The sequence below is a fragment of the Pteronotus mesoamericanus genome, unplaced genomic scaffold (genome assembly GCF_021234165.1).
Source record: "Pteronotus mesoamericanus isolate MK-2021 breed Mesoamerican mustached bat unplaced genomic scaffold, CSHL_Meso_final contig_20, whole genome shotgun sequence".
Lineage (NCBI taxonomy): Eukaryota > Metazoa > Chordata > Mammalia > Chiroptera > Mormoopidae > Pteronotus > Pteronotus mesoamericanus.
The window spans coordinates 83,501,144-83,513,930 of NW_026555085.1; the positions used below are offsets into that span (position 1 = coordinate 83,501,144).

The 12,787-nt window shown below is 40.2% G+C and overlaps 1 protein-coding gene across 1 annotated transcript in view; it reads right to left on the reverse strand.

Annotated features, from left to right (window-relative positions):
• Positions 1 to 12,787, reverse strand: part of AHI1 (Abelson helper integration site 1) — a 170,773-nt gene that overhangs the window by 30,272 nt on the left and 127,714 nt on the right. The window contains 2 exon segments of the mRNA XM_054568649.1: positions 3,924 to 4,021; positions 6,615 to 6,777. Coding sequence (XP_054424624.1) covers positions 3,924 to 4,021; positions 6,615 to 6,777 — 261 coding nt within the window.

Here is a 12,787-nt window from a genome sequence, read left to right on the forward strand (position 1 = left end):
ATTAGCTGTCCTGATTGCTCCCTAGGCTAAAGTTATAAATATTTTGAAAACTTACATTACCATCTTCCTAAATTCTTAAATCTCATGAATTCCAAACAGTGGATAATATTACACATGTAGCATTTTCCCATAGTAAAATTCCTTGCTTATCCTGTCACCTGTATCCCTTGTGGTCCCCAAGCTGTCACAAGCAGCCATCGCCGTATTTCCTTGCTGTTTGTGAAACTGGTGTTTTGCCGAGGAACCATTTTTCTCTCAGTTCCTTGCAGTATAGACTGTTCATTCTCACGTAACCCGAGAACCACGGGGACCTGGAGTTGGCACTGGCCTCTTAGCTCTTCACAGCACTCTTCGCTGGGCACCTTCACACCTGGCTAGGACATCCTCTGTTTATCTTCGTAGCTGTTACCTTCGGACACTGGGGTTACTCTAACACAATGGTTCTCAACGTGGGCTGCACGTTAAAATCACCTGGAAAGCTTTTGAAATATACCCACGCTGAGGTTCCATTCCAGACCAATTAAATCAATTTGTGGGTTTAGGGACAAGCACAAGCATTTTTTTAATTTCTTAGGTGACTTCCGTGTAAAGCCAAGGCTGAGACATCTGTTTGACTGCAAGAATTCAGGGCTTCAGCTCTTGGTTCAGTGTCCCCTTCACCCCAACTCTTGCAGTCATTCTGGAATTTTAATGCTCAAGGAAACAATCTATCCAACACCTGGTCTGAGTTCCTTGGCCAGCTCAATTCTAGTAACAGCTCCTTCGATTTGACTTTAGTTCTTACATACAATGCTGTGAATTTATCATAACCTCAAGCTGCTTAACATCCGAAATACTAATTAAGCAAGCTTCTTGACTTACAGGCCATAGCTTCCATCTGTTGACTCCATTACTGCATGACACTAGGCCCCCACTTGGGCATGGGTGGCTTATGGCAACTGCGCAGAGAACCTCGCTTTCTAAGCTGGCCAGTTTTCCAATTCCACATCTCTTCCAATCTGGCTGATCTTCCATAATTTTTTACCCCAGTGGCTCTCTTACCAATGCTGTCAAGTTTCTTATCCTCCCGGCCTCGATGACACCCACAACTTCAATTATGTATCTAACCAAACCTGTGTTCTCCACTGCTACGTCCTAGATGCTGAGCATGACTGAAGAAAAAAAATCCAACTGCATAGACTTATGCCCCATCCATTTTTTCTGGTATTCAAATAGCAGCTGCTAGAGTACTCAGAAATCTTGTTGTATTCCAAATGAGCTCCTGCTCCTACTGTCCGCACAGGCATTCCAACGGCCACTATTCTTATCTCACGCCTTTTGCCCTCACATCTGACGTGGACCTTCCGTTCTGTCTTTGAGAACAAAAAGACATCCCTTTTTTCCAGACTTCCACTTTATCAACTTGTCTGCATCCTCATTCATATTAGCCTGTCTCAGATGGGTACTACTCTAAGCTCAGCACTTCTGACATTTTCAGCCAGATAATCCTGTGAGGAGGATGGCTGTCCTGTGCATTCTAGGATGTTTAGTAACTTCTGTGATCTCTGTCTACTAGATGCCAGCAGAATCCCCCTCCTTGAAGATATTTGCAAAAATATCTCCAGACGCTGCCAGATGTCTCCTTGGAGGCAAAGTCACCCTCAGCTGAGAACCATTGCTCTAGCCAATACTAATCTATCAACCTGTCTTTGCCGTAAAAACCTCCTGCTTGCTCCAAGACTCTGTGTGCTTGCTTTATCTATCTTAAACCGGAACCTGTCCATGGGCTTTGTCTTCTTAGAAGATAACTTTATGTATCAGTCTAGTATTTAAAAAGTCACTCCTGGAACTATGTCTCCCTTCAGCCACTGCTTGAATTTTTTTTTCCTTCAAAGTGAAGCTCTGGGAATGAGTTCCATCAGTTCACCCGCTCCATTCTATCTTCAGTCCTTGTACTATTATCCACCCTTGCTACCAGTGCAAAGGTGCCAAATGCTTAGATAACCTAACTGATTGGCCATTTCTGATACTACTGACTATTCCCTTCTAGGACCTCTCTTCTCCCTGGCTTTGACAGCATTTCTTTTTTCTTTTTCCTCCTGATCTTTCCTTCCCCTTTGATTATTCTTTCTTAATCTTCTGTTCCTTTGATTGCCCCTTAAACACTAGTTTTCAACTGGGATTCTCTCCTTGGACTTTTCTCTCAGACCTCTACAACGTTTGTTCTGAGCCCTCTCCTTCATTACAAGCTTCAACTCCACTGATATAATACAATAAATACTAACTCCTCTCCATTTTATTTTGAAGCCCTACCTTCTCTCAAATTCTAGTCCCGCATTTCTGGCTCCCTAGTGGGTATCTGTACCTGGGAGCACCATAAGCATCACTAACAAATCAAGATATCTAAAAGTGAACTCATCACATTCTATTCCCTGCCTTTCTTTGTCTGTATCTCCTCTAACCTTCCTTATTCTTTTATTATTTCTGTGGTACCACTATCCATTCACTTAATATAATAAGCCAGGGCCCTTTGCACAGTCCCTAGATTCCAACATCTTTAAACACATCCAACCAATCATAAAATCCTGTCAATTATATCCCTCTAGTTCAGGCTTTTATATTTTATTTTGATGGATTCCTAACTTACAATACTTCCTTGTCCCAGGTCTAAGCTACCTCTAACCCAATCACTATGCTGCCAGTAGAATGGTATTTTTAACATGCAGATCTGTACGTGTTGCTTCCTGGATTACCTCCTCCAGGGGATCCCCTGTGTCTAAAGAATACACTCTAACCATCTTAGCAGAGTACAGTAGACTCCATGGCCTGACTCCTGTACTTCTCTATCCTTCTCTCCATCAGGACTTATATTCCACAAACAACTACACTGTGCCACACCTTACTCAAGTTGTTCCCTCTGCTAGAATGTTTTTTCTAAGATCATCTGCCTATCACATACTTTTTCATCCTATAAGCCTCAGCTAAAGCATGACCTCCTCTGGGAACTCTTTGTAGACCCCCCCTGGGCAGATTTACCGGTTTTCTTTCTGTGTGTTCCCAATACATTATGCTCAGGTCTTCATTATAGTTCCTACCACAGTCTGTTGGAATTGCCCATTTGCAGGTCTCACCCACCAGCCTGCTAAGCTCAAGGGCAAGTGCTTTCCTACTCAGCCTTGTTTCAGTGAGGACTAATGGAATGCTCAGCAAAGAAGAAAGAAGCACTCAATAAATATAGGTGAATGGCTAATGATACATGACACGTTCAACTGTCAAAAACTGTATACACGAGAGTTCATGTCAAAAAGTGAAGTTATTCAGTCTAAGGCAAAAGCTAATGTCACAGAATGACATAAGGTCATTCAATAAGCAGTATATACGATGGCACACTGCTTATTAAATTTTTTTATCAAAGTACTACTAACATCAGAAAAATACTGACTGAGGGTCTCTGAAGGCCCAGGTTAAAAAACGTAACACTTCTCCGGCTGATAATATATCCATATTCATTTAAATCTGAAAATATTTTAAATTACTATCAAGTAGAAGGAATGCCCCAGGACGACAGAACATCTTTATTCTGTGGGCCCCAATGACCGTCAGCATACGTGTACCCCTCAGGCGGGGCTCAGGGCAGTGCCAGTGTCACTGCTACAGAAACAACTACAGGGTGGAAATAACATCACACATCAAGTCACAAGTTCTACTTTGGGTCCTTGTTCCGTTACTTGGGCTATGACTTGGGGTCTACTTTCATCTCTGAGCCTCCTCAGTTTCCTTATCTGAAAAATGGTTCTAATAATATTTGCCTTACATATTTCATAATGGTGGTGCCAATATTACAAGACAATGAAGGATATAAGCATGAAACATAAAGTAATATTTTATCCAGAGAGAGTGAAAATCAAAGTGCGGATGCTATACATATTCTTGAAAACATTTACCTTTTGAGAAGATGAAGGTTTTTCCATTTTGTTTTTTGCCTTGGGCGTTTCTGGAGGGGATCGCTCCTTTATCTGTGGAGGCCGTTCTTGATAGAGTGCTGGAATTAAAAGAGGAATTCAAGCAATCAAATTGAGGAACACTGTTTTCATGGCGGAAAGAACGATGATGGAGGGGAGGCAGGTGTGAAACTAAAGAAACCGATATTCAGTGCTTTGGTGTACAAATAAGCTATCTAGCACTTACTGTTAGGGCGATTTGTAGTTTTACGTGCTAGTTATCAAAAGAACATAACTTATGATTGTAAAGTTATGATTATTAGGATTTCAGAAACGTAGAAGGTGTCATTTTCACTTACTATGTGGTCACACAGATGTTTATTTCAATATACATTTATCAGGAACCTGCTACATGCACCGTTGTCTGCTAGGTACTGCTGCAGGAGATATGAAGACGATCGGAGCGGCCTTTGCTCGCCGGGAGCTTACAATCTGGTTGGAGGCATACGTTCACAAGGAACTGTGACATTACTTAAATGAGAAATAATAACAAAGACACACTCATGTGGGGATGGCAAATGCTTCATGGAAGAAATAGGTGTGTAACTCTGAAGGACAGGTAGGACTTTGCCAGGCAGAAGTGTGGAGAAAGGATAATTTGGGAAGGTGGCATGAAATAAAGAAGCATGGAGATGGGACAAGGACCATACACAGCAGGAATCTATTCAGTGTTATAGCCATGGTTCTTACAATGTAAAATGATAATCTATATAATCTCTTTAATTTACACACAGTGCTGAATCTAAAAAGTCAGGTGGGAATATTAAAGGGCTAAAAAGAAAATCTACTTTGGTTAAATGACTTGAACAACTCTGAATTGAGAGAAATTGCTAAAATGCACCTAATCAAAATTCTAAGATTATGAGATATATGAATTGACTTTAAGTATGGACTGATTTTATTATCAGCTTTCTTTACCTCTTATCGGAAAAGATATTAGATATGATTAAGGGAAGCTGATCATATTTTTCTTCCCAGGTTGTATCTGGATTAACAATGAATTGTCATGTCTACTTAAAATAACAGATACACTCTACAGTGACTATGATGTGTGGGTAGCTCGTGATTTAAAAACAGAAGCTGAATTCCAGCTGTTGAGCCTGTGGAAAAGCCATCAGTGGCAAGCAGAGGGAAGAAATGTGGATATTTGAGACAATCTGGAAGTCAGAAGTGCATGTGATTGTATATTAACCTGTCCTAAAATTTCTTCCTTCCACATTGCCGTATGTTTTCTCCAGTGTACACCTTCTTTTAACATAAAAATAACCTCCAATAGATTTTAAGAGCTATCAGTCATTTACTACTCAGAAAAAGAACGAAAACGATGGCACGGAGGAACTTTAGACTTTTGTTGTGAGAGAGAAGCAGGTAATTTTTGAGATACTTGGCACTTTTGAGGGGAGGAGTTTGCTGAAAGCACCAGATACGCTGAGGCAGGAAGCAGCCATGAGACCACGCGTAGCCCTTGAGAGACTGGCAGGGAAGTCCTGGGAAGTGCCCGGTTACGCACAGGGTAGTACGAGGGGGCTGAAGAAAAAATATCTTATCTGGGTTTACCCCAGCACCCAGTACTCATGGGAGGAATTCTTCTTCCTCTACCATCTCCTTTGCTCTCAAAATTTAGAACTCAGGTTAGGAATTCAAAGTACTTTTGTTCAGTCATTGTTTGGGTTTAAATGGGATTTCACACGCTAGCCTCAAAAGCAACTATTATTTATAGTAATCATTTCTTTGCAGAAACAAAAGACTTAATACATATGCAAAACAGAGAGCTCTCAAGGCTGTGTATAGTACGTTTTACATCAGACCTATGTCATTTTAGTATTTCTGGAAGAAAACTTAAAGAGATGACAGAGCTCAACTTCCTCATTTTACAGGAGGAAACTGAGGCATCTCAGTAATAGCTGTGGAGGAGCGAGGATTAGCAGTCAGCTTTCCTGACCCCTTGAGAATAGTATTTTTCCTACCACACTGAAGTTAACTGCTGATAGGAAGCGTTCTTCTGAAGAAGCGTTACTATCTTTCTCCCCTTTCTATGTAGTCTTTATTTGCAGGCCCTCTATGTTCTATTTTCACCTCTCAAGGTGAAATCCACAGCTAGCTAGTGGTCTACCACTTTCAGAAACTGTTTAGAATTCCTCTTCCATCTCCTGTCTTTTTCCTTTCACAAATGAGGGCTTTAATTTACTTGAGAACGAAGTAACCTGCTGTAGGTTGGTAACAGCTAGGTCTGAGGTACATAAAGAAAGAATGGGAGTTGGGGAGCTAGAAGTTCTTAAAAAGTGACTGTCAACTGAGGAGTCAATGTGGCAAGAGACGAGCTGACATAATCATGCATGAAGTGCATAAAGCAGGTGGCAGGAGAAAGGGGCTGAATGAAGAAGGCTGTTAACTAGATGGATAGGGCCCCTGGGACGAGAAGTTTGTGAAGCAAATATTCCAGAATGGAATAGCTTTCTAGTGTTCTAGTGCCTCCCGCTTTTACTTTTTTGCATCATGAAAATGAAAAGCAATATTCACTGGTAAACATATGCAAAAGTTACAAAGACAGTAAATTAAAGGGTAGAAAATGATAAAATCTTGTACTATCAGTTATACCATATTAGTAGACCAGGAAGGGAGCATAAAACTTACTTTCGCTAGCCACATGATTAGCTGGAAAAAAACCTTCCTGTCCCTTTCCTACGCTGCCATACCACCAGTCTTCATTATCTTTGAAAAACACTCGGATAATGTCTCCGCGATGGATGGTTACTTCATCTGATCGATTCGCTGTGTAGTCATAAAGAGCCACTACCTAGGAGAGAGATAAGACCACCACAGCTTTATCACAACTGTACCACAGAGAAAACCCCCAACATTCACTTCCTCTTGCAGAAGAGCAGCTGAAACCAAAGCAGTACTTTGGTAAGTCTGAGGCGGTCTCAAAGTTTGCTAATGGGATCAGGGGTGGTGGGAACACAGCAGGAGAAGCAAGATAAAAGACTGTGGGATTGAGAAATGGTTAAGAGCATTCAATACACCAAGATTAGCTTCAAAATAGCAGATGTTAATTTTTTTAAAGTAAATTACTTATGAGGCAAATTAAAAAAAAAGGTCACACACCATTCACTTTCTTAGAATTGTTTTATACTACCTTTAGTTCCCATTCTCTGTGCTAAGCACATGCATCTGAAAAAAAAAATTCCCCAGAACACCAACAATTTTACAAAAAGGAAAACTCAGTGGAACAACCCAATTACATAACTTCATCATGGTCACTTGGTATATTGTTAATGTCTCTTTTTGAGCTACATTTCTCTACAAAACATGCTTCTGATATTTTATTTTAACAATCTAAATCTCCTGACTACCTTTTCAAATACTCTGGTAAGCTCGTTTTCACTAAACAGAAATTTAAGAAGAAAGGCCTTTCTATGAGAATCCTCTTTTCTGTGTTGTTACAATAGTCACTATATTTGATTTTTTTTCTTGTGAAAAGCCCAAATCAAAATGAATGACCACACACACATTTACAAATCCCTTACAGCAATTATAAGGAGGCAGACATCGACCCATTTTAGATGTGACAGATTATATAAAATAGCATAATATTTGGATGGCCAAAAAGTCTGTTTAGTTTTTTCTGTAAAATAGAATACACATTTTTTATTTTCACCAATAACTTCATTGATTTGGATATATTGTGTATGTCGGCTCTCTCCCTCTATTGGCTTCCAGTGGGTGGAGGCCAGGGGTGCTGCTAAATATCTTTCAATGCATAAGACAGCCCCACAGCAAAGAATTACTTGGCCAAAATATCAATAATACCAAGAAACTTCTCAAACCACTTTTGACATGTTTGATCAGTCATAGCACTTTCTCCATACGTTGCACAAATCTTTTTTTGCATTTCAGTTGTAATTTTACCTTTCTTGAAATAATAAAGCATAATACACTGAAAGTGGTGCCTATTTTCTTCCACCTTCAATATTAAAACGGCTTACACTTTTGTTAAGTTTTTTTAAAATGCACAGTGATATGACAGTTGTCACAATACAATCTAACAAAATTGTTTTGAATGACGTTAAAGACAACTAAACACTACTAGTACATGAAAAATTAAACAAACTTTTTGGCCAACCCAATATAAATACTAGAGAACAAACTACTTTTTTCTATTTAAATGGGACTAGAAAATTTACAGGTTATATGCACTGAAGTTGAATACTGATTCATTCATTTAACAAGTATTTACTAAATTCCTAATGTGCCTGGTACTGTGCTAGGGGCTAAATATACAATGATAAATAGGATAACTTCTGGAAAGGGTATCTCATTTAGGCTTTGCAGGAGAATAAAGGATAAGCAGGAATTAGTCGGGTGAAGAGATCAAATGTGTGTCTCAGGCAGATTATTCAGCATGTGTGAGTCCAGAAAAGAGCAACCCAAAATAGCTTGATATTGTGGGAGCCTGGAATGAGAGGTAAGAGCCCAGAAAGAAGAGCGGGGAAAGGTGAGGCCGCAGAAGTGCCCAGATCATGCGTGCTGAGAGCTCCGGAGCCTCAGAATGCAGATAACAGGAAGACTGAAGAGTTTTAAGCAGAGGATTCACTCTGTAACAGTTCACAAGACTCTTCGGGGTGCCTTTTAATTAATTTATAATATAGCATTTATTAACACATTTACCAGGAGATTTTAATGGATGAATTTGGAATTAACTGTTGTCACTATATAGTGTAAGGGCAGTAGGACTTTAATTCAAATGGTACAAATGCAATTTCTATTGCACTGCTTAGTATAATCCATAATTTCCAACACGCAATGCAAGGATATTGTTTATATCTTTTCTAATTTGTTGACTTTAGAGAGAGGGAGGGAAGGAGGGAGAAAAGGGGAAAGGAAGAGAGAGGGAGGAGAGAGAGAAACATTGATTTGTTGTTTCACTTATTTATGCATTAATTGGTTGATGCTTGTATGTGCCCTGACCGAGGATTGAACCTACACAACCTTGGTGTACCAGGATGACGCTCTAACTGAAAAATCCAGCCAAGGCTTATGTAAGATATTGTTTAAAGATTACAAATCTTTTATAACTTTTAGCATATTGATGTTTAGCATATTTATGTAAAAATGTAAAGGTGGAACTTTCAACTTTTCCTTTTATTCCTCCATCCCCAAGTCTCTTCTCCTTTATTCTCCTACCTGGCGCTATCATAGAAGAGGGATACTAATTAAAATGTTTTGAGTGCCTGCCATGTTCAATGTACCATGCTAGTTGCTTACATAAGTTATCTTAATCTTTATGACAATCTCATGAGGGCATAAATTCCTATTTCAATTTTATAAACGAGAGGTTTGATGTACAGAGAAATTGAATGACTTACCTAAAGTAAACTAATAAGTGGTAGAATTAGGACTTAACCTGAGTTTTTTCCCATAACTAAATACATTTGTGGGCTATGTTTACCGAGAATGAAACATGGGGAAGAAGCAGAAAGGAGAAAGGAGAAACTGGAAATCCTAATCACTCATTAAAGACAAGACATCTTTTTTGGATAGTAGTAAGTAGTCAGCAGTGCTGGGAAGATCAACTATCCTCAGTCACCTGCAGGCCCACTGTGTTCCTTTGATGATGAAATCCAGTATTGGAAAACTGGGGGTCTGTTCCTTTTGTTCCTTAGGCTGGCTTTGGTACACTGAGACAGGACAACTTTGATAATCTTAAGCAAGTATGAGGTCAATATATGCTTATACGCTTATTTGTCTGGAACCATAGGTGGCTACTAGGAGGCAGAGCCGGGGAGATTCAGCTTTGATAACAGAATCATTCAGGAAGCCCCACATCAGGCTTATGTATTTGTGTGGGCTACCGACAATCTGGAATTCATCAAACTGCAGTCAGAAAACTTACCCTGATTTTTCCACCAGGCTTTGTTGAAAAAAAGAGTCCCTTAAGAGGTACAGGGGCCCAAAAGAACTGTAAGATTCTACATTTCAATTTTTCTATTAAAGTACCCACTGATCACCCTCATTACACAATCAAATACAGCACACCAATTTTGCATGGCCTTTTAGTCCTTGGAAACATGTACCACATTCTGTGTATCTGTCATAGACTTAATTGTGTGTGTCCCTCCAAAATTCATAAATCGAAGCCCTTAACTGCCAATGTGACTGTGTTTAAAGATAGGACCTTATAGGAGGCAATTAAAATTAAGTGAGGTCATACAGGTGGGGCCCGAATCCAAAAGGACTGGTATCCTTATAAAAAGAGGAAGAGATACCAGGACCACATGTGCACAGAGAAAAAGGCCATGTGAGGACATGCTGAGAAGGAAGTAATCAGCGAGCAAGCCTAGAACAGAGGGCTCAGAAGAAACTAACCTTTCAGCCTCTAGAACTGTGGTCAAACGCTCTTCTGCCGTTTAAGTGCCCTATTCCATGGCACTTTGTTACGGCAGTCCTGGCACACTAACAGTTCCACAACCTGAAGGTGTCAGATGAACTGCTCGTTACCAGCCCATGTTGGTACTGAGAATGGGCAGTGCCACGCTCATATCCACTGTAGGTCCTTGCCAGCCAGCTTACAGTACTGTGTTCTTCACTATTACAATGCTACGCGTCTGGTGCAGAAACAGTGTCCTTGGCACTGAACTCTACAACCACCATCCAGGCAGGTCATGACTGGAAAGGTTACATCCCCCAAAGCAAAAGAACAGTCTTGGGGAGCATGTCTTCAGCATACCATTACTGACATATACGTGCAAAATTGCTATGCAGTACGGAATCAGTGTGTTTCCCATGCCAACAGTCCACATTCTGGGAGTGGAGTTAGGACCATTCTCTTACCGTACCAACAAAAGCCATGTGGCTCTTGAGTATTCCAGTATGTGTTTTTATCCAATATCTTATCTTCTCATTTGAAGACCACTTAGCTTTCTTCTGAGCATTACTGTATACATGGTAACTTCTTTGCTTGTTTCAATTTGGCAGTGGATTATATATAAAACATGTCTCCCCCATCTCCAATTAGATGTTGTTATCTCACTGTTTAGGATAAATTAAAGCTCTGTGAGAAAGGTGGGAGGCAGCAGACAAACTGGAACCTTTGGCTTCAGCACGACCATGTTTCTCTAGCATCACCTCAGTGAACAGGGAAACTGGGTCTATGACCTGAAGGAGTTTGACCCACAGGACAGCAGACCTATTCCGCCCATCCTGCTTGGTTCTCCCCCAACGACAAATACTCTTGACACTGAACCACCATCAAGAAATGTTTCAAGGTGCTGATGACTCAGCAACAATGCCCTGTCTTCTGAGGGTCCCTTAAATTTCATTTTTCTCCTGATACCTACTACCCCACTGAGATGTTCTGAAACCAAGCTCCTCCATCTGAGAGCCCAGATGCCTTCTTACAAGCCTTGTTCTTTGGAATCTGGGGTCATCATTACCTTTAATGACACTTGTGTGAGACAATTGCATTTTTGACTCACTGTCAGATTATTAAAATAATTTGAGAGGAAAAACAGCTAAAAGTTGAGGGACACAATCTCATCAAGAGGTTTGTTTTGAATGAATACTGTTTCTATTTCCTTCTTATTCTGCTAGTTTTTGTCATAACATGCTATTCCTTGCACATAGTGGTCTGGCATTATAGGTGTGACAATATCTTTGGCAATATGTTCCAGAGATCTTTTTGCAACAGAAGTTTAAAAACCTGAGCTTACGTGCCCATGCTGGTAGTGACAGGTCTGGGAAATGAGATGTTCTGCAAAATACACTTGGTCAAATTTTGTCCACTCTTCACATACTCGAAACAGAGTTCCTTCTCTTCCATGAAGCTTGATGAGTTGCTTGGGCATAATCATGGTGGAAGTGCCATTTTGGGGGACATTTTTCAGTTTCCATAGCAGTGCTTGCCAGATACTGTTTTTTTGATTAAGCAATCTGCCAAGCTGCTATTAAGACTTTTGGGTGAATTCCTCTTATATTATCTTCTGAGAGATTTTATTATTATAATTGTCTGAAAAATTCTCAGTGGTTCTTGCAACTAGTGTATTGACGGAACATTAACCAGTATTGTTCAGCACATGTTCCTTACAACTTTAACCATAATACAATGCAAAAATCAATTTTCATAGTGGCCCCAAGTCATTCAGCAAGCTCAGTTTTGTTGAATGAACTCATGTTTGAGCATCTCCTCCTCCAGTACTGCTTCAGCTGGGCCCATAGTGGCCAGGGAACTTCTTTGTGCCAGCCTGTGGCCAGTGTGGCATCTTGATCAATCACTTTCCCTCTGTTTTCTCCCTGCTTAACTTAATTTCAGACTCCTGGCCTCCAGAAAAGCAAGAGAATACATTTCTGTTGTAAACCACACCAAGTTTGTGGTAATTTGTTACAACAGCCCTAGAAAACTAATACATGTGAATTTCACTTTGGTAAGAGCTGGATTTTCTTGTATTTCTTTAAAGAGGGTAGGACCTTTTTTGGCCTGTGATTACTTGAGATCGTTTTGACCCTTCTCAGGTTGGCTTTTGATAGAGCAGATTGAGAAAGACTTTCCCCTAGGACTCAAAACTCCCCATTTCCAGGGTATACATTTCCTCCTGATAATTTTACCTGATGTGCCATCTATTAGGAGGTTTCTCCCTTCTGGCTGTCAGGAATATGAATCACTCCCATCCTGTTGTGCAGTCTACTAATTTGGAATGGCTCCTTTCTTGTGAAGTTTTATCTCACGCATATGCAGATCAGTAGTCAGCCAAAGGCTTGTTAGGGTACTACTTATGGTTATTGGGTAGATTACCAAGTAATATAAGGTGAAA